The 27,897-nt window shown below is 34.4% G+C and overlaps 1 protein-coding gene across 5 annotated transcripts in view; it reads left to right on the top strand.

The window, feature by feature from the left end:
- Positions 1–27,897, top strand: part of LOC112045313 (NAD kinase) — a 43,503-nt gene continuing 15,606 nt past the window's right edge. For 2 of the 5 annotated variants that reach the window (XM_024081445.2, XM_024081444.2), the window contains exons 1-2: positions 8,109–8,615; positions 26,994–27,077. In XM_024081445.2, the coding sequence (XP_023937213.1) occupies positions 8,422–8,615; positions 26,994–27,077 (278 nt within the window). In that variant the 5' untranslated portion in view covers positions 8,109–8,421. Of the gene's footprint in view, positions 164–2,665; positions 2,801–3,928; positions 4,168–8,108; positions 8,616–21,866; positions 22,202–26,993; positions 27,078–27,897 lie in introns of those variants that run through there. The other 3 variants (XM_024081446.2, XM_024081448.2, XM_024081447.2) reach the window with 3 other exon arrangements.

Genomic DNA, 27,897 nt, shown 5'->3' with positions numbered 1-27,897 from the left:
TTGTTATACAAATCGCGCCAGTGTGTACACGTTATGCTTTCCGCGTTCTAAATTTGAAAATCCTTTTTATTTTTAAATCTGTTTCGTTCTGGATTCGAGCCTATTGAATATGTGAAAGTGTAGTAACTCGAAATTTTAATGGTTTCTGCATATAGTGAAGAAAGTAAGTGAAATGGTTTTATAATAAAATTAAGTTTCTATCTTAGACTGATCTATAATTTCAATTATATAATAAAATAAACAATAGTTACTATGCTTGTATTGTACAACTAATTTATATTTTTATAAATACTAGTGGACGTCCTGCTGTTTCACTCGCATAGTTCCCGTGCCCGTGACTATACGAGGGCAAAATATTCCATCTTACTCACAGATAATGTAGCTTTTCATTGACGATGTCAATCTTAACAAAGAAACTTACATTCGCATTTACAATATTAGGTGGGATACAACTCTAATAGCATTTTAATCACTCGTCTGTAAGTCTGTCTACATACATATAAGTACCTACCTACATAAAGTGTGAAAAAGCATATTATCACAGATCTAGTCATCAAATCGCAGTAGGTAGGTATTTTGTTTACATTGCAAATATCTATTTACATTAACGTGTTTTTGTCAGGTAGGTAAAGTTAACATGTTATCTATTTATAGAAACTAAACAGCTAATTTTTTATTATTGAATTTCAAGTTGTGAAATAATTTTCTATGGGATCGTAGTCGTACAGTTATTCAAGTTTAAGGACCCTGTGTACGGACCTCTATAATTTAGAACATCGGCGTAGCAAATGCCCCTTGGCGGCATACCTACAATATGGGAATGGCAAGCGCTACGATTTTGTAAATTGAAAATAAAGAAAAATTGGTAAATCCTAAAGTGCAGTATAGATATAGCGAAGTGCACACTAAAGATATCACTCAGTAAAAGAACAGGTAACTGCTCAAATTCGTGATCGGTTAAACAAAAAGCGTAAATATGACTTATTAATGTCTACATTAATGTTCTAAACCATTGAAAAAGCCACCAGTATCTTTCTAACGTAATGTAACTCTTGCGTATTTGTTCGTATTTTTTTTTTACAATAGGCGAGCGTTTGGCTACTATTATGCTAGACAGTAAGCGATGATGCAGGCTGTGGTGGAACGCGCTTGCCTAGAAGATGCCTATTCACTCTTTTCTTAAACATACCCATGTTGTAGGTGGTAGGGAAAACAGAAGCTGGATAATCGTACCTACTCCTAACGATTTGCAAAAATGTGAGTTAGGGACCTTTTAGGGTTTGTTCGTTAGGTTAATGTCATGAAACGCATGAAGGTACCTACACGTTTTCAGTGCAGAACAAATTAAAGTTGGCCTTTGTCTATGGTTTATTAAATAATTTAACCGCTAACAAAGATACGTTTCGCGTTGCAATTTTTAAAATGATAATAAAAGCCGTCTGAGAGTTTGCTCAGTGCTCTTAATTCGTGAGCAAAGCGCCGAAGCTAAGGCGTTTACCTTGATATGAGAACGAGATCGAAATAATTTTCATTTACTCACGTCTCACGCCGGGGGCCTAAACCGACATTAATGTTTATTACGATTGGATAAGATTTATTTTAAATGTTAACCTAAAGGTCCTAGTCTCAATAGGTCGTTCTATAGAGCGAGCAATTTTGTATTGGCATTGGGAAAAATAGGTCATTTTGTAATGTTGTATGTGCACGGTAATTTTGCTTCAACAATGTAGGTAAATAAAATTTGCATTTTTTTAAAAATCAATATATCGTACTTAGCTTTTAACCTTCATTTTTGTATATAAGTACTCGTATTTATATCACAGACAGAATTTCGGATTTCTTTTTATTCTTTACAAGTTAGCCTTTGACTACAATTTCACCAGATGGTACTTAAGTGATGTGATGATGCAATGTAAGATGCAAGCGGGAAAACTGAATGAAAATTCACACCCCTTACAGTTTCTACACGACATCGTACCAGAACGATAAGTCGCTTGGTGGTACGTCTTTGCCGCTAGGGTGGTAGCTAGCCACGTCCGAAGCCTCCCACCAGCCAGTGAACCAATTAAGAAAACCTCAATCCCAGCCGGGGATCGAATCCAGGATCTCCGTCTATTAGACTATTAGTTTGAAATCTACATAGGTATGCTAATATAAATCATAAGTGTATATCCCATTAGGTTAACTGGTTAGCCTATGTGACTTAGGATCACGAGGTCGTAGATCGATTCCATAAAATTCTCAGTAGCAAGGGGAAGGCACTTTTACAATAAGTAAACAGACAGACAGACAGACAGACAAAAATTTTACTGATTGCATTTTTGGCATCAGAATCGATCACTAATCATCCCTTGATAGTTATTTTGGAAATACATTCATGTACCTACAGAATTGACCTCTACAGATTTATTATAAGTATTTATATTGTTGGACTCCTGCATTATTCTCGGAGCAAAGTGTCTGTTTGTCATTTTAAATTAACAACTTTTTACTGAATGCATATAAAATTAAAAATCTGTCTGTCCGTCTGTTTGTTTCGGCTAATCTTTGAAAGGGCTGGAGCAATTTTGACGGGACATTCACTGGCAGATGGCTGATGTCTTATGGAGTAACATAAAATATTATTTTTTTAATTCCACGCGGTGTAGTGTGACACTATTTGCAGAATGCTGAACGAACAAGATTTAATGGTGGCTCGAGCTATGGCTGCTGAATCCAGGGAAAGCTCACCAGGTGGTTCACCGGGACCTCTTCGAAAAAACCCGCTCGCCTCCTTGTCTAACAAACAGAATTTGTTCAGGTAAATATAAAAAAATGTTGTATATAAATTCTACTGATGAATGAATTATAATTAATGAGGGATGATGACAGTTTTTTAAATTGTATATAAATTAAGAGTATACTAATAGTAAAGCAATTTTGTAAAAGTAACAGGGTATCTGCGATCATTGCTTTCGGAGCTACAGAGATTTAAAGAGTCAGATTTGCGGCGCTGCCGCGGATCCCTGAAAAACGTCCCATACAAAATGGCTCGAAAAAATGACGTCATAGGTAATGTAATGATCGTTAGATTTGTATGCGCGTTCAAACAAAATTACTAATATCTTTGTTATTTGTGCGTTTATCTTTGTAGTTCATATATTAAAAAATGTCACATTTAATGTAAGGAAGCTAAAACTGTATGAATTTTCATCTAATTACGATAAAAATTTTTTAATAGTTTTTGAAATTTTATAACCTCATTTATTTTGCAAATATCCAGACAATCTTTGCTTTTTATGTATAAATTAGTTAACATTGACCCTATTTACCCGAATGTATCATAAAAATCAATATATTCAAACCTAGTCATCATCCCCATTATTATCATTTTGATATATACTCATAAAGAGCTGAAGTAAACTGCAGCAATTGCCCCGCGTGGTAGTTTTAAGAAGCGCCAAAATAATATGATAAAAATTTTAATAAAAAAAATTCAACCGACTTCCAACTCAAAAAATAACTTTAACTAAAAAGCAAAAAATAACATCCTACCTATGTGCTACCTTCTGATCAGTTTGAAGGCGGTGCCAAGCCAGTGATGTTTTAATTAAATACGTTTAAACTACAAAATTTCTGTGGTTATTCCAGAAACAGCTTTAATTAAAACACGACACTGGCTTGGCACCGCCTTGCAACGACTTGCAACGATCATCAATGTATAAAAATTTCCTCTTTGGAATGTTGTTAACAAATATCTTTCGAACACCATCCTTCCACGCCGTAGACACAATTTATTTATTTCTCATCTCATCTCAACAGACAATATTTCGCCACAGATCACCTCTAAAATAGTATTTTTCACAGAGTAGAATTGACAGCTACTTCAAAAGACAGTGACAGAAATAATTGTCATTTTTAACAATTGACATTGACAGATGAGGAATATTGTTTTTCTTTTTCTAACCTCACTATTAGGAAAATGAAGGCGTTAATTTTAAAGTTAGAACATTATTTGTATTATTTAGTTTTGTTTATCTCTACGTGTAATTTTTTAAATGCGCCATTGTGAGTTTAATGAGTATGATAGTGAATTTGTGGTTACTTGTAAACAAGTGTTATGAAGATGGATAGCAAAGCCAAGCATAAACAGGGAACGAGCAGGGAAACCGAAGAGGAAGAAGACAGGTAGGCACACAGTAAACGCTTGTATGTTTTCTTCTATTGTTGTATATTCTACTACTTACAACTACATCATTCTACATAAATACATACATCTTCTTTTTGAATCTATACCAATTTTATAAAGAGGAAAGATTTGATTGCTTGTTTGTATGTTTTGAATAGGCTTTGGAACTACTGGACCGATTTGAAAAAATATTCCACTGTTGTGAAGCTACACTATTACTGAGGCTATATTTTATCCCTGTATTCCTACAGGAACAGTGAAACTGTGCGTCGTCTGCTAATAGCAGATAAACCGTCTAACCAACAAATAATATTACAACAGTAGGGAAGTATGATAGACGCCTCATGGTCCTCTGGTTAGGTTAGGCCTCATGGTCCTCATGTGGGTGTAGATCATGATTTACAATTCCTAAATTAAATTTTCTGGGTTGAGTTCTGAAATATTAAACTTTACTATCTTGTAACAAATTTGCAGTAAAACTTGGCAGCCCAGAGTAGGCTGTTACAACGATACCTATTTTACTGAGAAATTAATGAGGAATAATCTAGGTTTCTATCATATTTTTAACAGCCCCTAAGGATTTACTTACTATACTCGAGATATCACCTGCATACATCTCTTTCCTGTAACACTATTGAGGCGGATTTACAAGACTGAAGTCCTGGGTTTGATCCCTGGCTGGACCAATTGAGGTTTTCTTAATTGGTCCAGGTCTGGGCTTGTGGGAGGCTTCGGCCGTGGCTAGTTACCACTCTACGGGTAAAGACCACAGTTCCTGCTATGGGCTCCCACTAAGAAACATGAGTTTTTCCTGCTGAGCACTTGTAGTTCTATGGCAGCCTTTTTATTGGCAGATTTTACCAGTGCTTTAGAATAGTTAATTCCTGAAAGTTTTCTCCAGCTAATGAGAGTATCATATTAACATTAGGTTAACAGGCTGAGTTTAGCTAAACTTCTAAGTCAACCACATATTCTATTAGTGAAATCCTACTTAAGTTTAAACTGGGAGGTTCCAGAATTAAAAATAGTTATTAAAAAATTTCATTATATCATCTTGACATAGTTATTCTGGTAATTTTATGCCTGACTATTGAGGTAGACTTAAATCTGTTTTGAACTTCCTTCTATTTGTGCACTTAATGTACTAGACTATGCAAACAAGGGGTTGTATGTTGATGTGATCAAAAATCAAATTGGTGGATCCAGAATCAACCCTTGTGATAGTGCGAAAGCCAGAGAGTCTTAGAATAAATTGTTACTTTGGTGTTAAAAGAGCGACTTCTGACTTATTTGCCTGCTCTTCTCTTTACAACCTTTACTAATGTTTGGTAGAGTCATAACTCACTGACTCTACCACACATTAGGAACTTACTGAGTGGCTTGGCTTGACTTTTTACCCATATTCGGCTCACTTCACACACCTAGAGAATTAACAAAATGCAAATCAAATTCTCAGGTATGCAGGTTTCCTCACGATGTTATCGTTCCTCTCACTATGCCATACTTATTTATTAAGATGTTACTTTGATACAGAAGTGCTTTTTTGGAAGTTGTCAATAGATTCAGAACAACATGTTGAAAATTTCCATTCAAAGTAATTGTTAATTATTTAATGCTAACAAATAACGAATCTTGTAACGAAATGCGCGTATCTTGTATGTATGTATGTTTCTTTATTACTTCATATCTTCCAAACCGCAGAAACGGATTTATTTAATTAAGATATCGTTATATTTGTCTTAATGAGTGCTTTTAGATAGGTGAAGTTAAAAAAAAAACATCACCACAACTGTGAGACTTGAGGTGAATTTTTTTTTTCAAATATTGCGATATAGGTATTAAATTCAAGAAGATTTCAAAATGGTATATCACGGCCATATTAAAAAAAAAACCAATAATTAAAAAAACGTTATTTATTAATTTCTATACGAGTATAGGTGCGAGCAGGTTAGGCAGTCGGGTGTTTTTATTTTTTTTCAATTATTGACTTGTTTGTTAACTTACTTATGTGCCTGATTTTTTTTAATTTTTATATGTTTCTTAAAAGTTTTTTATAATGTGTTTGAAATGAGACGTCCTCTATCCAATAACACCTTATTTTACTGTAACTCATAAAAAAAGTTGGCAAATAGATCACTTATGCATCAGATTTACGTTAATTCATGAAGAACGCCAAATGCCAGATTCAATTATGAATCTTAAATATACAGAGACCTCACTGGGTCTCTGTATATTAACACATAAAAAGATCATCAATACCAGTCCAGCCGTTTTGATGTGACCTATGAACATTCGATAAATAATTGATTTTTATTTATGTATACATTAAAATAATCTTTAAAAGCCAAAAGTTCAAACTGACTGAACAAGATAAAATATAAGATACTAACGGACGCCCGCGACTTAGTCGGCGTTTCAGTTTTTCACAAATTCCGCGAAACCATGAATTTTTCCAGGATAAAAAGTCTATGTGTTATTCCAGAGTAAATTATATTTCCATTATAAATTTCAGCCAAATCGCTTCAACAACACAAACTTTCGCCTTTATAATATTAATTATTAGTATGATAATATCCAAATATTTGAATTAATTAATTTAATTATTATACCTATACAATATAAATACCAAGAAGTGTACCAATTTAGTTCAAACGTTTTTCCTCTAAATGTAATTGGCCTAACCCACGCGTCACAAGTTTCCTTCCGTCCCAAAAACGCAAAGCCTTTCGGCTACTGCGCCGTTGACTCACGCTGTGCCAGGAATGTACCAGTTGTAGGACAATGACTCTTGACCTACCGACATGTCTATTTCATACACGAACTCAGTGAACATGCCGCCTTTCCGAGTATTAATTACTTGATTACTTAGTTAAGTGCAATGTTCTAAAAAATCGATAAAGACAGTAGGATAATTAATGAAGTATAAACTGCCATAAAGCAAAAATGGTGGCTAATCTGATTCGGACGTTACAAAACAATCGAAAAGATCTTAAAATAAGGAATATGTATAATATGAATAGCACTTCTGAAAAATTAACTGTTAAACAATAATTAGACAATGTATTTAGATTTTAAAATAACGCCTACCGTAAAGAGCAGATCTAAAATCTTTATAAACTTGTTTGATATAACGCCAAAGGTCTCCGAGGCATACACTAACTGTCCAGAGGAAGATATAAAACATAGGGTAATTACAACATTAAAGTGTTTTGCTTTCTTTACATTAAACAAAACAAAAAAAGTTTATGCGAATTGAATCCAGCCGTTACGCGTTAGTCACTCCGTGAATAAGATAATCTCCAGTACGTACTTTCACTAAGCTTAAATTCAGGACAATGGTCTGTTTTAATTGTAATTAGTTCTCTGTGAGCGGTTTCTCGAATTGCGTGCTCTATACTTGTTAACACTTTCACGGACGTTACTTTCTTTTCAAGATTGCTGAAATTTTTCATCTTTCTAAATTGCCTTTTACTTGAAACGGTTATGAAACAAACATTCTGCAACTGCAACTGTTAGTTATAAGATTGACATTACATTTTTAGCTGCATCAATTATTAAAAAAATATTATGTACTTAATTTTAATTTGCAGCGTACAGTAATTGTTATCCCATGCCTCTACCAACAAAATGTTTGTACCCGGAGATATAGAGATATTGTAGCAATGGTCTTGACCAAATTTTCAGGGCATCGTTTGTCACGATAAATATTTTTAATGAAGTCGTAAAAAATAATTATACGGTAAAACCGTTCAATAATCTTCGCGATATCCAAGAGAGGCATTGTTTGTAAATTGTTGAGAATTCGAGTGAATAAAGTAAATAATCATGTACTATATTCCTTATCGTTGGCAGCCGGCTTTTGTTTTGGATATAGGCGCCTTGTGTGCTTGACATGCTTCGGCGGCATGCAGCATGCTCTTTACTTCAATGGGCTGTCAGTCCGTCGGTGTCCTCAGGCGCGTGCTAACGTGCGCTAAGCCGCACCGCCCTGACCGTTTCCGTATAACTAAACAATTCGCAACTCCCTAGCCTTGCAATATTTAACAATCTAACCGAACCGGGCTCACGTATGTGAAATTTTGCAATAACTACGATTTTGCGCAGAAGGCCGTGCCCGAACGTTCGTATTGTGAAACTGTATTTTGTTTGGTTTGAACATTATCTTCCTTTATTTTGTACAAATGCATTGTCAATTAAACTGAACTAGTTGTAGAGTTTTAGTGATGTGCTAAGTCATCAGAAGATCAACAACGATGCTGTCAATTGATTCATTGTGGTGTGGGTCGGCGGAGGAACTGTCGACGTTGAGAGGGTGCAAGGGTGCTGAAAGATCAGAATATAGATTCAGACGTAGATCGTCCAAGAGCCTCATCCCTCAGGCCTTGCTTCACGCGCTGCCGGATTCCCAGATGCGATCGCACCGACAGCGTCGCTCCGGCACGTGGCCGTAAGTGTCAACAAATCCTAACATTTAACGCGAATTTGTCTTTTAGTTGCGACCGACAAAAGGGCATCCTGACCAAACATTGACTTATAATCCACGATAGTATGTTTTTGTTTTTCATGTTAATAATATTAGGGGTGGTGGTTGAGAAAATAAATTGTGCGGTTATATGATATTATGACTAGCATACGCCGCGTAGTTTTACCCGCGTGGTAGCCGTTCCAGTAGGAACACGGGGATAAAATATAGCCTATAACACTCGGAGATAGTGTAGCTTCCCAACAGGGAAAGAATTTTTCAAATCGGTTCAGTAGTTCGTATTCAAAACATACAAACAAACAATCAAGTCTTTCCTCTTTATAATATTACTATAGATGTACGATAAATCATAAATCTAAAGCAAGAATTGAATAAATATAAATAATTGAAATAAAAGGAATTGATAATAAAAAGAATTGAATAAATAAATTAAAAAGAAAGTGGAAGTGTTAAATTAAGCGCCGGTAGTTTAAATGGAAAAGAAATAACTATGCCTAAGTACAACATGAATTGAATGTAACTGATGTTGTACCTTCATATGCACGGTTATTTCTTTTCCATTTAAATTATCGGCGTATAATTTTATAAAATTGAATTCTGGAAAAGTAATTACCGCACCTAATTGTAACATTACTGACAAATTAACCGAAATTGTTTTCTTATCAGAAACATTTAACTGACGTCACTTGCAGAATTAAGTTTTATCTTACTTCAATAATACCTATATTTGTTTTTCTTGATTAATTTTGTATCTTAATTTAAGATTGCCTAATGGCTAACGATATTTTGGGTATGGTCCTATTTCCTATTTCCTAATAACACGATATAGTAATTAACCTAATTGGATTAATCGTCATCGTTGATCGTCAGATTGAGTCCATTATAAATTAAAACGAAATCGCCAAAATTGGCCAGACGTGTTCTGTGAAACCAGATGCCATTAACTGGGACTATTTACTGGGGCAAACATAATTGGATTTCAGTGTCAGGTAATAGCCGGTTGTTGACCCTAATCACGGCTCTACCAGTCTTTACTTTGCGGACATTCGATTCTAAACTTAGGTATCGCAATCTGCGAGTCTGAAACCAATCTGACGATGAATAAGTCTTTGTGTCTGGTCTTTCTGTCTGGTTTGTTTGTATTTACAACCTTTGTAGTACATTTAGATACAAAGTTTATAGCATCTGAGTCTGTTCCAAGGAAACACAGATCAATTTGTTGCAATCGTTCGACGATGGCGTGAGCGGATGTCTCGTTTAAAGAAAGTGTTACGCACTTTTATCAGCGACCTGATAATTTGTTCTCATTCAACGAAGTCGTTGTCAGTTTTATTACGAAATATTACCCAACAGTTTTAGAAGGTGCTGATTATGAGCATCGCGCTTTTTAAAAAAATGTTCCAATTTATACAAAGCGCCTATCTATAGCACAGAAAACATACGTACAAGTATAGATAGAGTTTATCTAATCAAATGCAAATAAGATTTGGCAATCTATAATAATATTACGTAGACGGTATATAAATTATATCTATTATGTTGCTCCAATTTGCTTTGATTTTAGTTATATTTTTACTCTTAACCAAACTTGGCAAGATTCATCTATTCTAAGTCAGCCATTTCCTTTATAAATCCACATGTAAACTTAAGCGTTATTATATCGTATTCTGACTTATCATTGTTTTTCCTTACATGTTTTTCTTATACCGGTTTTACATTTACGAGTGTTAACTCCACCAAGCGCCTCGTTATTTTAATGCTTTCCATTTTCTCTCTGAACATTTTCCTGCCAGTTTCATAGTAGAGCCACCCAGTTATTAACATATTATAATTGCAACTCTCCGTATAAAGTATTGATGCGTTTTCTACAATTGAACATTGTAGAGACAGAGCTGCGATTTTGGATTCAAATGAATTCAAAATGTTCCCACGTCGGTCTTTCGCGAAAAATAACTACTCGTATATACCTAAATTCATCATAATTAACTTTTTGTGCAAAATAATTTTAAATCTGACTTGCGTTTTTAATAATGCTATTAAATAAAATTTTAAGTCTTGTCATACTATATACTTTTTAACAACCTATAAATATCATCTTTAAATATATGGTTTTGCTGAGTCATTCAGGTTTATGAAAATTGTGAAAATGTTTATCGTTTTAAATAAAATTTTAATAAAAAACATTCAACCGACTTCTAACTCAAAAAATAACTTTTACTAAAAAGCAAAAAATAACATCCTACCAATGTGCTACCTTCTGATCAGCTTGAAGGCGGTGCCAAGCCAAGAAAAATCAGCATCATCTTATCGTCCAAGGACATCGACAAGTCATTTTAACGAGTCAACATATTACGTTTCCACATGTGCAAGTGTGTTGCATTACTTGCCTACCAACTCGATGTTATTCAACATCACTCTGTTAATCCATTCACGTAATCGGTGTCACTTGGCATGCCAGCTGACTCCAATTACGATGAATTTCATTAATCCGATTACCTTTAAAACTACTGGGACCATTAGGCCTAAATAAGAATTAACAGAATGATGTGGAATTTAACATTATCTAATACTAGCTGACGCTGCGTGGTTCCGGTTCCCGTAGGAATACGGGGATAATATATAGCCTATAGCGTTCCTCGATAAATGGGCTATCTAACACTGAAAGAATTTTTCAAATCAGACCAGTAGTTCCTGAGATTATCGCGTTCAATCAAACAAACAAACAAACTCTTCAGCTTTATAATATTAGTATAAATTAGTTTTTACGATTTTTACATAACAAAACTTTTCAAAAGTGTATTCTGTTTGTAATCGCAATCTTCGAATAACAATAAAAAGTCACAGAATAAAATCAAGTATTTTAAATTTAAATTTCTATATTTAAATGGTCTATTTATAGACACTTTTGAGAAATTCATAAATATTTAATGCCTGGTGTTGATTTGATCTATTGTCTGCATAAGATAACATAGGCAATTTGTTTACAGGACAACAAATTGCATATAAATAACGGCCTATCTAATACATACAGTTTGTGCGGATTAACTTGACCCGTGGCACGACATTATTTTATAATATTAATACCTGTCTTTGAAAGTGCTTGCAAAACTGAGCCTAATTGAAATAAATGAATATTGACTTTTGACTATAATGATGTTTGTGCTGTGTTTGTATGGATGTGTTTGGTTGACAGGTGTCAAGTGAATGCGCACGGGTTATACGTAGTTATGTTACAATAGAGGCAAATTGTCTTCCTCGATGTACTTAAACTATACTCGTACGTCCTGCTTCTTTGAATGCAAAATTAACTCAAGTACATTCATAGACTAAAGTCGACGGTCGAAGTTGTTATGGACTGCACTCGGTTTATATTGAGTTACTAGCGGATGCCCGTGCATTCGTCTACGTAAAATTTTGCTTTTGGATTCGAAATAAAAAGCCTAAGTATATGTTACACAATAACCAGTGAAAGTCCTATTTAAGACAGACAGACAAAAAATCTAAAAAAAAATTTGATTGTATTATAATTATTATCGTATAAATAACTAAGACATTTTAAATCAAACACAAACACTTAAATTTTATTTATTTGTATTGATTAAATTATTTAATACCACACGTTTACGACGTCGGGTCCCTTCTTATAACATTTCCCCACCTATTGCCAACTTCGTGGAAGTTGCGTATCTTCTCTCTCATATAGTGGGCCATTAAAATAGGCTGATGACGATGATGATAATGATGACTATGTGAAGGTGCAATTTGACCATAACACTCATATTATGTGGTGTCGCTGTCGTCAAAGGGATTTAAAAAGCCGTTTATAAAAGACGTACAACAGTGTAATAGCTACCTGCAAAAATAGTAGAATTATCCTCTTTGTCACAGTTTCTGGTGTTTGAAAAGACAACATACTTTTAAGTACGTTTAACTATTTATCCAATAAACGGGATAACCCATAACATTTTATCCTCCTAGACCAAGAATTTTCCTTACTTATAAACCCAACTATGCTTAATTCAATTTATATTCTAACCTGGATTCAAGTTATCAAAACAATTGCGTATTTAAATTGTTAGGAACTAGCAGATGCGCCGCGGTTACACTTGCGTATCTTTCACAAAAAAACGTGGCTATTTATGAGTGAAAGAATTTTCTAATCGATTAAGTACCCAATACAAGATAACCCACTCCCAAACCTCACAAATTTTACCTCTAAATATTAGTTTAGATGTAATATTAAAAAAAAATACTGTGCATGTTCTGAACAAAGTAGAAGATAGTACCTAAGTAATTAAATAGTTAGGTAGGTACTACTAGTTTTCTTGTCCAGTTATTCCTATCTTTATAAACGTAATAGGTATCATAAGTATATATCATGGTAATTTTATAGGTATAGGTACATAATATTTGCATAAATTAGTGTATAGTCTAACATTGTGACCCACCCTTGAACTACATACTTCAGTCTGTAGGCACATAGAAGACAAGTGTTTGACACGGCGTTGTTATGGCAACCTACATAATAGCGTAAATACCCTCAGCAATTACGCAAATGACCAATGTGCCTGTTAGAATGAAGAGATTTGTTTAAACGATCTAATCTCTGAAACTACCAGGCGCATTGGAAATAGTACTTTTTGTGTATGACACTCAGATTCTAGGTAGGTATAAGCACTGTGTAAATTATACTCGCGGACTTTCGCTACTTCGTCTGCCTTTAGACCTTTAATCCGATCCTTTCGTAAAATCCATTCATAGCGAACGTCTATACGACGACGGGTATTTATTAAATAGTGAGAATGATATATACTTTTTGGCTCAGAATACAGAACTTCTTGGTTATAAGGTTAAGCATACTTAGTTCAGAATCAGATATCTGTAACACTTACTAAATAAGCAAAAAGTTTTCGATTCTCTTTTTGTTTTTTTTTCTGAATGTAGTAATTTGTTTGCTTCGTTTCGGTACATGTTCGTGAAAATGGAGAAAATTGAAGTTCGCACAATGCATGAAAAATGTCAGTAGGTACGGAGCAGGTAAATCAAGACTTGCGGGAAACATTAGGTTTTAATGAGAGAGTTATATGGGGTCGACACATTATTAAAGGAATAAGAGTAATGTAATTACATTATTGAATTAAAAGTAAAAATATATTCATATTAACAGAATGCAGCATGAAAATATATCCTCGTTTTGTTAAAACCGGTTCAAACAAATCCATTTAAGGTCTGCAAGGACACATTCACAGACCCTTCACATATACGATAGAATATTTAATTCATTGTACCTTTATTTATATACGTTTTACCTAAAACTGCAGAATACTTATCTCACCAGACTTTCATACAATTACGATTTACAAATTACCTTTTACAGAACCATCATGTTATTGAAATCTTATTTAAGGGCTTAAGTAATGTTGTCTCCCTAAGCCCTCAGGACGCTAAAAAAGCGTTCAAATACAACAAATGCATTTCCAAAAATATGTTAACGATAGCGTTTTTAAAACACGACGCTTTTTTATCGAACAGTGTTGCATTTTCAATTTCGGGCGTTGGAAATAGACCTTCATTCAACTTCATACTATACGTCCGCCAAACGCATCGTTTTTTTAATTCTCGTGCGAATGAAACCATGGTACGAGTTAATGAAATGGTCGTTGACGTCCAAAATCGCTGTACGAAATAGTCCTGCGAATAACTTAATGGCCCTCAGGATACGAAATGTCGAAACCGTATTACAATTGTTACGGATTTAAGAGATCTTCACATATCAACCCTTAGACTAATAACCTATAGACCCGCACAGAAGAGGCTTAGGAGTGAAAAAAAAATTTCACTCCAAACGTAAGCCTCTTCTGTGAAAATGTGACCGAAAGAGCTAACCTAATTATTTTCGTCGACACACACACAAGCGTACTTATCCTAGCGTAGCAATGCGTCAAGGGCTCTCATTTCGGGGCACGTAAAACGGCTTACGAATCTTGCGGCTACACACTATCTATGTGTTATAAATCTATGTTCCTACTCTATAAGACTTACATTACATCCTAGTATTTTCGAGACATAAACAATAATTTATGAGAGCCGATAAGCAGCAAATGTGTAGAATTTGTATGCACATAAATATATTTGCCTTATAACCTTCTTTATCTATCTCAACTTCTTCACGTGAAAGGTTCTCTGTTCATTTGAAGTTCAAAAGATAATATGAAGTGCAGCTGATGCGAATAAAGTCCAATAATGCAAATCATTAATTGACGCGTATTGCACTTGATGCTGGCTAAGTGTGATAATGTATTATACCTACATAAACATTTTTCTTTCAAACTAATTACTGTAAATAGAAATATAGCATACGCCAGAGGTTTACGGCAGGGCAACTTATGCGAATAAGCGATTGTTTGCCATTTCAAATCAGCCCCTGTAGCCAAGTGGCAATGGGAATGGCATTTGCTATCGACAGTTCACGTGATCAAGATCAGTCATTCTCATATATTTTTCTAGTTTTCGAAGCGTTTGTGATCGTAGAAAGAGAATCGTCGTGCAACTTGGCTACCTACAGGGGCGGGTGTGCCTTAAGCTACCTTAAATATTTTTCCAAATATTTGCCAATTTGTAGGGTTCGTAGTGATATAGATAATTAGGTTATTTTGACGGCCTCCGTGGCGCAGTGGTATGCGCGGTGGATTTACAAGACGGAGGTTATGGGTTCGACACCCGGCTGGGCCGATTGAGGTTTTCTTAATTGGTCCAGGTCTGGTTGGTGGGACGTTTTGGCCGTGGCTAGTAGTTAGGCCGTGCCCTACCGGCAATGACATACCACCAACCAATTTAGCGTTACGGTACGATGTCGCGTAGAAACCGAAAGGGGTGTGGCTATCATTCTCCTCCTAACAAGTTAGCCCGCTTCCATCTTAGATTGCATCATCACTTACCATCAGGTGAAATTGTAGTTAAGGGCTAGTTTGTAAAGAATTAAAAAAAAGGCAGTCGAGTGATTTCTTACATTACATACCTACCACATGTACTAGTATGTATTAGTATGTATGTCATGTCCTAAGTTATCAAAAAGTATTGTATTTGTGTGTATGTATAGTTTCTGACCCAACAATCGTTACTATTGTAACAGGCTAGACTGTGGTGATCCGATAAAGTACTATCGCATACGACACTTCATTACTGTGATAACATTTAACATCCAGTTAACATGACATTCAAGATCTAGATGTTAAGTTTCAGTATACGTTAGCATTACTAACTCAATACATAGAGTAGATTCGTCGGGTTAAAAGTAGTAATTAAAAACTCTAGACTTGTACTGTGACGTAAATGGTATATCATTATGAAATCTGGAAGAGTGTAAGTAAATGAGCTACTAATCAAATTAAAAATACTAAAATGCCCCCGAAGGTCATGAAAATATTAATTACACTCTCGATCAAGTCATCAATGTTCTATTTCAGTGGTCTTTCATTTGAGACCCCACTCGAGTATATTTGCAGACATTCGGTTATTCCTTCCCACTTTCACCCCCACAACTTTTAAACAGCTCAACCGATTCTCATCAAACATGTCTAAGAACACTCGCCCATAAGTCACGTTAAAAAAACTAAATTGATATCGCTTCATCCATTCGGCAGCTATAATATCACAGAAAGACAGACACGTCAAACTTAGAACACCCCTTTTTTTGCATCGGGGGTTGTACTGTTTTGAATGACTTAGTTATGGTCTCGATAGACATCTTAAAATGGTTTCGTGTTCATCACGCACTGCCGGTTATGATTAGATAAGTTATCAAAGTTTTTAAAGATAAAGCGCTGTTTATTTAGCTCGCAATAATTCGTTTGTATACAGTGGCGTTGCACGTCTTGAATCATTGGGCCCTGTATCAAAATGGGGGGGGGGGGGGGTACTAAGCCTCTCCCTCCGTCTGTTAACCCTCATTTGCACGAGAGTTAACGGACGTTAAAAAAACATTCAAATACAACAAATGCATTCCCAAGTATATGTTCACATGACAGCGTGTTTATAACATGACGCTTTTTTTTATCGAACTGTGTGCCTAGTGGGAGTTTTCAATATTTTCATACAGTGTGCCTAGTGGGAGTTTTCAATATTTTCATACTGTTACTATCACGTTGACGTTTACGCAAATTTATATGGTATTGAAACAGTTGTGCAGTAGTGCCACTAGATGGCGCTGTTTCAATTCCTTAGAAAATCGCGTTTACGTTACGTGACAGTAACAGTATCAAACTGCCACTAGGCCCTCAGTGTTGCATTTTCAATTTTGCTCGTTGGAAGTAGACCTTCAACTTCTTAGACACTGTACACTACGCCCACCAACGCTGGGTTTTAACGCATCGCTTTTTTAATTCTCGTGCGAATGAGGCCTTTACCTTTTTTAAAACTAAGGCTTCGAAGGTATGGATAAATAAATTTATTCATCTTTCCACCTCACAAGACATCCAAGTGGGATCACATTGACAGTCAAGTCAATTTGTTTGTCTTTGAGACTTGAATTAAAAAAGTGGTATTTCTAGTACTTTAGTCATACTCTAGTTGTAATTAACACAGTAATCAATAGTTTTTACATAGTAATCTTCGAGACCTTAATTACTTCGAGATATTACAGGTATACATACGTTTGTATGAATAATTATGAAAATTATAAAGTGACATTGTTTTTACCTATCTAATAAAGTAGTAATTAGACGTTAGTCATTAATACATATAAATAAAATTGCAGTGATATCAAAATAATTGAATTTTTTCAAGTGTTTATCGATACGCGCGGCTAGGGCGTCAGCCAAATTAGAAAGAACGACTGTCAAAGCGACAAGGTATCTTTACACGTACTATTTGAGGGCAGTTTTGTCTACTTAATGACTCAAAATCTATACTCAGAGGCACAATTATCCGCCCACTTTAATATACTCGCGTCGTATTACAGTGGGCGGATAATTGTGCCTCTGAGTATATTTAAAATGAAAACATGAAATTTGGTTTACATATTAAATCCCGTAAGTTTATCTAGAATACCAAATGATTGATGAGATATTAAAATCTAAAAATCGTAGAATTTAAAATGTACGAGTATAATCTATATATGTTATGTATAGATTAAAATGTTTACCCATCTCAACGAGTTGAGTTTTTTTTTTTAATTTTCATACATATCATACATTATAATGTAGGATCGTGTGTTTATTCTGTGTGTGTATATAAAGGTATGCTAAAACTGTAAACTCATTTCCTTACAATTACCATTTATTTAAAAGCGAGCTAAAAAAAGCGTAGTGGGAAAAATTTCCATCAACTGAAAAAAGTATGTACCTACTAGTAGTATAATGTTATTAGAATACAAGTTGATTAGTTCGCATACCTATTAATGCTGTATGCTAATTAGGAATCGCATAAAAACCGCAAATTGCGTGCGGTAGAGGCTGGGAGCTTACTATGGTATCTGCGAGAAACTAAGTTGACGAACATCTTGATGGATATTGATATTTTTTTGTATGTGTTTTTTATAGGGTAGTTGACTTATCTATACTAATATTATAAAGAGGTAAAGTTTGTAAGTTTGTAAGTTTGTCACATTTTTTAAATGGGGTAATCTTCGGAACTACTGGTCCGATTTTAAAAATTCTTTCACCAGTAGAATGCTACATTATCGGGGAGTGCTATAGGCTATATTATTATTATATTTTGGTATCATATATATTAGCCGAGTTATCACAGTTTTTGTCATACAGGTCGGACTGAAAATCCTCTTAAACAGACTTATTCGCATGCGCTGCCTTAACTATTAAGTAAAATTGAAAATAATGTATAGAGACTTTATGTATCTTTAAAAGTTCTACAAAAAAGTCCGCGACACCATATATCTATCTTCTATATATTAGCAGATATAGTACCTTTTGTGTTTTAAAAATTATTAATTTTATATACTTAGGTTTACGTCATTATTTATACAACTAAACTTTAATTCTTATTAAAATAAATTATTTAATAATCACAAGGATATTATGGAGATAAGATTTGCCCTTTACAGTATGTTAATTACTTAAATAGTTTCGGAGATAATACAAAATTTCTAAAAGACGCAGAAATTCCGCTATATGACGCCCGGCGCTTTCATTTACGTAGTTCCTGTTCCCGTGTGAATATGGGGATCAAACATAGCCTATGACACTAGATCCAGAGATTACCTCCTACAACCACACGAACTTTACCTCTTTATATTATTAGCATAGAAGTCTCTATTTCTCTTGGTCATACCACCACTCTCGAAGGACTGGACCGATTTTGCTAAGGGTAGGAGTAAGATAGAGAAGTTACAGGGTAGGGTAGGGTACGGGTAGGGAAGCGTAGGGGTAGTGTAGGGGTAGGGTAGGTTTAGGGCCGGGTTAAGGGTAGTGGTAGGGTAGGGGTAGAGGTAGGGTAGTGGTAGGGTAAAAGTACGGGTAGGATAGAGAAGTGGTAGGGTAGGGGTAGGATAGGCGTGAGATAGGGGTACGGGTGGGATAGGGGTAGGAAAGGGATAGGGTACAGGGAGGGTAGGGGTAGGATGGAGGTAGGGTGTAGGTAATGTAGGGGTAGGGTAGGGGTATGGTGGGGGTAGGGGTAGGGTAGGGTATAGGTAGGGTAGATATAGGGGTTGGGTAGGGTAGGGTTGGGGTAGTAGTAAAGTTGACATCGAAATTTACGCGGACGAAGTCGCGGGCGTCCGCTAGTATCAAATATAATATAAACAACATTTCGTTTACTACATGGAATAAGGGTCCGAAATATATCGATATCAATTAGTAAAACTTCAGGATTGTCACTTGTCCATTTTGTGATGTCTGACGTCGTGACATCACAAAATGTTGATGTCACTAAAGGAATAAACTTCAAACAAATTCTTAACTAATAAGTTTGTCAAGCACTCCGTTTGGTTATGGTTTAGTGTTAAAGTGGCACCATGAAACTGTTAAAATTAAGACCATCATGGCCCTGTCGGCCATGATGGTCTTAATTTTAACAGTTATGTTATGGCTCGTAGTCTCGAAAAATATATATATTTTTTCAATCTAGTAGAAGGATCTAGGGCTCTTTTTAAAAAAGTCAAACTAGCCTATTGATATCTAGGTATACATTATACTGATTTTGGCTGGTGGGAGGCTTTGGCCGTGGCTAGTTACCACCCTACCGACAAAGACGTACCGTTAACCGACTAGTACTCGTACCAACCGCTAGCGTTCCAGTACGATGTCGTGTTGAAACCGAAAGGGGTGTAAATTTTCATCATCCTCGTAACAAGTTAGCCCGCTTCCATCGTGAGATTGCAGTCAAGGGCTAACTTGTAAAAAAAAATATGACTTACCTACTCGTAGCTTACGGCTGTTATTGTATTATATAGGCTGCGACTTTTTTATTTCACTAAAAACAAAATGATCTGTTTTATATATTTTTTTTTTATTTTGTACATTGGCAGTTACTCAAGTTACTTCCCAGGGACTCTCTAATCACATAGCTCACACTATGACTAGGTTCCCCATGTCGCAATGGTGTATGTCGGTCAATGCTGCGGCGTTGACACCTCACATTATCGATCTCTAATGGCCAGCCTTGTTTGAGAATGCTGTGTCGGAAAATTTGCTCTTGACGTAATCACTTTCGACTTTTTCCTTGTTTGTTTCGGTTGTCCACATAATCGAGTTAATATCAGTCTCAATAAGGAAGTGTAAATTTCCAAGATTTAAAAATTAAATTAGAACCACTTCTTTCCATCCAAATGGAATTAAATTAGAATATATAAGCTGCGAAGTAAGATTTGAAGCTGTACTATTTTTTCTGTATTATTGTTATCTGTTACTAACAAATTTAACAAACAAGAAAACGAACAAACAAACCAATCAAAAGTCTGCCAAAAATATTGTAAAACTCAGGCTGTATGGTCAACGATCTTAGCTTATCCACGTTGTGGACAAATAAGGATGAATTAAAAATGTCTTATTGTTTGTCTTAACGATGTAGCAATTATTTTTTTTTTATAAAGTAGAATATCAAGATTTTTTATAGATATAAGTAATTAATTGATTATGAAACACGGCTAAAACTCACGTGATATTACGTCGGAGTATGCCCGACTAGTTTCGGACCCATACGGAGCCCTTAGTCATGAGCTGGTGGTAAAAAAAAATTCTAAAACAGATATAAGTAAATTGCCGGGTGGCTAGGGTAGGCCTGGGCCGGGAATGAGCATTCCCCTTTACGTTTAAACAACGTAGGTACAACGAATTTATTTTCAATTACAATAAATAAATTAATATTCGATATGCAAAGCGCAGAGGGCACCACACTCATTTACACATAATACTTACATATTTTATCGTCATGTTTATTTTATCGGTCAACATCCACTATTCAAAGCACTCGTTGATCGAATGAACGGAAATCTGGAAAACTTTGGAACGATCCAACTACTAATTAACCAGTCATATATGATACATCATATTTCTTTGTTAAATTTTTATCACAGTTAAACCAGTTAAAAGTCAACTTAGAATTTTCGCCCTCATAATTTTTGAAAACACATAATTAAATCCTTATCCTTCTCTTTAAAACTCGAGCTTTTTTTGACTATAGAAAAAGTATATATGGCAAATATTCTTTAAAAAAATAAGAAAAATAAAATTAAAGTAGCTTTCTATTGTTGTGTATATATATGGTTAAAATAGGTAGTTTCGGAGTGTAATCGCTACGAAAAAATCTTTCTTTATCATATCATATGGAATTTTCGCCCTTATAATTTTTGAAAACACATAATGAAATCCATATCCTTCTCTTTAAAACTCGAGCTTTTTTGACTATAGAAAAAGTATGTATGGCAAATATTCTTTAAAAAAATAAGAAAAATAAAATTAAAGTAGCTTTCTATTGGTGTAAATATGGTTAAAATTGACTACCTATTTCGGAGTTTAATCGCTACGAAAAAATCTTTCTTTATCATATTAGTATAGAACATTTTACAATGATACACTCGTAGCTTGGGCCAAAAAAATCCTGTTACACCACATAAAGTACACGGGTACAAAAATCAGTACGCAAACTGACTTTGTAAAGTAAAATCCCAAGGTCAACAATGTCACTTAAGTTTCAACGAGCGAATGTTAAGAGGTTGTGCTTGTGATGCGTACGCGCTCATTCTATCAGTCGCTCGTCGTTTCCGACTCGAATCCAATATCACGCGAAACTTATTCATCATTCGAGTTTTATTATATTATTTATTTATTAAAATTACTATCGTTAAGCTTTTTTTATTTTATTTTAGGCAGTGATTAATTTATTTTTATTGTTTCTTCCGGTTTGCGCAACCGATGATGTAAAACTTGTGTTAGTGATGTTATACACGAAGTGTGTTTTGTTTTGGTAAATAATAAATGTTGTTGTGCTAACGCATCTCAAGGTTTAATATAAAAAATGTTAAGGAGGCAGTTTTCTCACGAATCCGGTAAGACCGCATTGGATCACGCCAGAGAGGAATATTTCGATAGAAGGTTCGTACTTGAATGTATAAAATGTTACTGTTTTCATTTAAAATTTACGTTTCTCGGGACTTTTGTTTTAATCAATCGCCAGTGAGGGGTTTACCATTAGGCTAAGTAGACTGGAGCCTAGGGCGGCAGGTTTTCGAAAGGTGGCTAAAATAAATGAAATAAATTAAATTTTGCTATAATTTTATTCATTTCAATCCTATTGTACATACATCGATGTACCTACATAACGAAGTAAAACATTAAAAGTTCTAATTTTGTTGGCAAAAAACAATTAATTATATTGATTGTGAACTAAAATTTAAAAGCATACTAGCGGCAAATTTGTAAATCATAGATATGGTAGCATGGAGCTGTGTCGGATGGTGACCATAGAAACTCCATGTCTAAATAAAATTTAGAATATTTTCATTTGCCAAACAATCTCGGGGTGTGTAAGAGCATTTATACATATACAAGTGTTTATTAAAATTTATTTATACAAAAATATTATTTATTAAAATGGGTGCTGCTGGTTGGAGGGTTAAAAACACTTTACGACTTATTCTCTTACCTATCAAATATATAAAAATATTTCATTATAATCGGTCGAGCATTTTAGGAAGAGTGCAACCGCAAACACGACACGATTTTTTATATATTAAAAGATGATTGTATATGTTTTGTTTATGAAAGAATTATTAGATATTTTTGTATACATATATAAGAACTGCGACATAATAATCTTACCCTAAAACCCCATGATTTAAGCTTATCAAACTGTCAGAGATCGCGCACTAAAGATTTTGTTGACAATAATACATTGATATTGTATTGAACATGAAAACAAATATTGTGAATTGCAGCTCTACTCTACTATTTGTTAATAGTAATAAGTCGCACCTGCTCTTTTATATACATAGGTACTACTAAGTAATCAGATTAATTACACAAGCGTGTATTTATAGCAAACAACGTAAAGTGATATTATTGGTCATTACATTGGTATAGCATTTAAGTATAATAAACAACAGTATGTACAAAATTTGTATTAGTTGATGATTTCACTGTGTTGTGACATTTTATTATAAATGCCAATGATGAGGATAATGATAAAGAAGACGACTCAGATGATGATGATGACGATGATGATGACTATGATAATAAACATAATACTTTATTCCAATGAAGCTACTAAGCATAATAATTTGTTGTTGTTTTTGTGTAGTGAAGTATTCCGTAGGTATTCGAGTCATGTTTAAATAAATTATAAAACATGAATCTATAAGTGTAAACAATTTGCATATTATTGATACCTAATACTTACTTTATGAAAAAAAAACTGCTCACAAAAAATGTTTGTAAAACCTGAAAAAAAGTCATACATCAATAGGTATTCCATAGAATTGAAATCCGAGTATAGAACACCAAAAGTGGAATTCGGTTAAAAGCAAGAACAAGCACCTTAGTAAATGAAAAAACAAAAAAAGAAGAACCAAGTCGACCTACTTTCCGTATTAAGACCCTCCATTCAACCTTAATCTATGCCATCCAACTAACTTATAACGGTCTGTGAATGAATGCTCAATACTACAGCCAATAGGTCAGCAGTTATCAAATTCAAATTTAATCCGATTAGTCTCGCGTTGTCAGGTGATTTTATCGGATCAGTGATTCCGACAGGGTCAAGGCTTTGCGATTGTTTACTCTGTTTCGTGAATTGGAAAGGTGTCAAGGTGTTGACATTTGCTCAAAAGTTGCTTCTTCAAAAAAACAAACCTTCAACATAATATGGATTGATTTATAAGTATTGACATGTTCGTTTACGCTATAGGTATGACTATAAAAGTTATTTTTTCTTCAGAAAATATGATTGACGCAAAAGTACATCCGATTCAAGTTATTTAGGTTCTGTATTCTGTAAACTAGGTCGCTTTCAGAAAATTAAACTCAACGGACTAGTGTGGCTTAATGGTTTTCTGTAGAGTATACGGTACAAAATATGAATTTCAAGCTTTTATCTACTGTATACTAACCGTATGTGTAAATCAAATCTTAAAGGTTAGGTTAGGTAGGCAGAATTTGAATAACCCACCTGTCTAAAAGTCGATGATAGGAAACTCTCGATTGACCAGTATTTCTAGGCAATACCCATACAAAGTTATTAGAGTGGTATGATGTCACGTGGCGTCAGGTGTTACGCAATTTACACGTGGCGTGACCGTAACATTGTCAGGTCAGGTGTCGCCAACCCTCATAGTAACAATCAAAAATACATTAGATTCTCTTTATGTTTCACTTCAACATTCACAGCACGAGAAATATGTTTGTTCTTTCAACTCCCTAAACCTCCGGTAAATGAAAATTTAACCCTCTATTGACTTGCTGACTTGCTGTCAAGGATGGAAGACATTTTGACCGGGTTCCCAATTTTTACAATATAAGTTATTAATAATGTAATTGTAATATTGCTGACATTGATTTTATTTGCATGAAGATTTATATCCTTTGGATATCCAAATGGCTTCGATGAAATAAATGACTATTGCTAAGTGAATTGAAAAATATATCATTCAACTTAATTATTGTCTTAGATAACTACAGTGTAAAAAACATAAAACATTTTTTATTGGCCTCTGCAGTTGCGGTCAAAGTTTAAAATGTACAATTAGTACAAAAACCATGAATCCGTATGTTAATATCCACAAAAACGGTCGTTAAGCATGAATTCACTTTTTGCTTCTTCGTGTAGATATCGTTACACGCAAGGTCAAAGGGTTAATGTGAATCTACTCTTAGCCGTGTATAATGTGCAATGCCCACTAATCTAGCTTTTGTTATTTTCTACAAGTCAGTCCTTGACTACAATCCCACCTGATGACAAGTGATGATGCAATATAAGATGGAAGCGGGCTAACTTGTTAAGAGTAGGATAAAATCCACATTCCTTTCGGTTTCTACACGACGTCGTACCGGAACGCTAAATCAAAATCTGTAGAGAGGTCAATTCTGTACATGAAATATATTTCCAAAATAACTATCAGGAGTGCAATCAGTAAAATTTTCGTCAGTCTGTATGTTCGTTATAGAAACAAAGACTACTGGACGGATTTTAACGAAACTTGGTACAATTATTCTTCATACTCCTGGACAGGCTATATTATACTTTTCATCAGGCGATCCATAGAAGCAGAGCAGTGAAGGGAAATGTTGGAAAAACGGGAAAAGTTACTCCATTTTTACAGCGATACTACTGTAAGGGCTGGATAAAAGAGGTCTAAGGGCGGACGAAGTCGCGGGCGTCCGCTAGTCTATACTAATATTATAAAAAGTAAAAGTTTGTGGTATTATAGGGCGTAATCTCTGGGATCTTCTGAACCGATTTTGAAAATTGTTTTACCTGTAGAAAGCTACGTTATTTGTGTTTTTAATATTTAAGTGTCATAGGCTATATTATATCGTAATATACTCACAGGAACCAGAACTACGCGTGTCAATCCGCAAGGGTAAACTAATGGGAATTTGGAAAAAACGTAAATGCAAAGTGTTTTTCAAAATATTTAATCAAAATGTAAGTTATTTTCTATTCCAGATTTTACCAAAGATTATCGTATGTAAAACTAATAAAATATGGCGTTGAAAATACCGATAGCTATACCTCACACAACATACTCGTATATATTGGGATAGACAAAAAAAAACATACTCACTTTCCATGTAGGGATTTTTTTTTTATTTTTTTAAAAAGGAGGAAGAACTTTACCGTTTTACATGATTTATGTGTGGTCTGAAAAGAAATCATTTTCATATAGACTTCCTATAGCATTCCTTAATAAATGGACAATACAGCACAAAACGATTTTTTAAAATCAAAGAGTATTTAAAATAAGTTAGTAAACAATCAACTAACTCTCTAGGTTTATAATGTTAGTATTAGATCATATTATTCTTTGTATATACATATATGTATAGTAGGTATACCTATTAAATTATCGTATATATATGCAATTCATAGGTAACTAACACTATTTCCTGTACACGAACCGGAAAAAACAAAGCATATGCATGAAATTATAAGAAATACAGGAGTAGGTAATAAAATAATGGTTGTAATATTACTATATACCGTCATTATGACGTCAGAAGTAGGTAATAAAGAAGTAGGTAAGCACTAAGCAGGTTCTTGTTGAACAATGTTCAATTCAATAAATTGTAATAAACAGAGTGTTGTCTGTATGTAATTAAATTGCTCTTTCTTATTCTTGTAACTGAGCAACCATCTGCTCTTAACGTCAATCTTTAATGTGTTTTAATATCTATTCGTAATAGATATTAGGGTTTGGCTAATGAAAGTAGAGACTAAAATCGCCTGGCAAATTAAAAAAAATATCTACTAATCTTTATTAAAAAACGTATATGTGTGTATACATACACATACATATTGAAAAAAAAAATTTAATAGCACTTATGAAACTTGAGTTATTTTTAATATTTGCACTGTTGATTTATGAACGCCCTCCATTTTGTTTTAAATTTGCTGGTCGATTTTAGTCTCTACTTTCATTAGCCAAACTCTACCTGAACCTTCTTTTACCTATCCTATATATCTTCCTATACCTATATCTTGTTTTACCTTCTTCTGTACCTTTTCGCGTTGATAGCAAAATAAATAAATTATTATCTATTCATGATGAACTTCCGCAAAGTAACGCCTGCTTCAATCCGATATCTAATTTAGGTACAGTTTAAACAGATTGTTTGAAATGAATTATTTTCTTTTTATCGCGTTTTCTTATATAATTTTCCATTGTTTCAGGAGAACAAGGTCTCTGAACGCGCCGTCACCAATACAACAGTTTGGACCATGCGGCAGGATCATGAAAAATTCTGCAATGGTCATGTAAGTATATTTTTGAAATCTCTATAATTTTAATTAACGTTTAAGAAGTATTCCATAAAGATCACATGTATATACACTAATACTTACACTTCTCGTCAAAAAAACCGAAACAGTCCATCTGAACAGTGCTTCGGACTGTTACAACTTTTGTGATACGAAGTAAATTTTATATTTTGCTTGTTTATTGGCTCTGAAACTATTGCATTTTTAGAATACTTTCACCATTGGAAAGCTACATTATCAGTAAGTAATAGTAGTATAGTTGTGATAGCCCAGTGGATATGAGTTTCAATTCGGAGGGTTTAGGTTCATTTCAGTTCAGTTATGTGCATTTTAAGAAATTAAAACTTCACGTTTCACAAATGCTGAAGGAAAACATCGTGAGGTTAATGACTACTATTAGCCTAACTCCTTTCATTCTGCGAGAAGACTCGTGCTCAACAGTGAGCGGAATATGATTTGTTAATGATGATGATGATGATGAACAGTAGTATATCAGTATCAGTAGGATATCTCTTTCCAACCTCGGGTCAAGACGTCCAATAACACACACAAAATCAAACTCACACTACCGAAACCTACTCACACTACCAAAACTTCATTAATCATTATACTCCTAATACACTTCATTGACTACAAGCTTTTGTTAGGCGAATACAAGATCGTGACGATAAAAAGGCAACGCACAAAATCATCGTCGTATAGATCTTTCTGTGTATGACGCAATTGTTTTAAACAAACCGATTTACATGTAGTATCTTAATGGCAACGCTTAGCTTTGTTATCCTTATTAAACCAATCATTATCATCATTACTATAT

The sequence above is a fragment of the Bicyclus anynana genome, chromosome 19 (assembly GCF_947172395.1).
Source record: "Bicyclus anynana chromosome 19, ilBicAnyn1.1, whole genome shotgun sequence".
Taxonomy (NCBI): Eukaryota; Metazoa; Arthropoda; class Insecta; order Lepidoptera; family Nymphalidae; genus Bicyclus; species Bicyclus anynana.
This window is presented reverse-complemented; position numbering and strand designations above follow the sequence as displayed.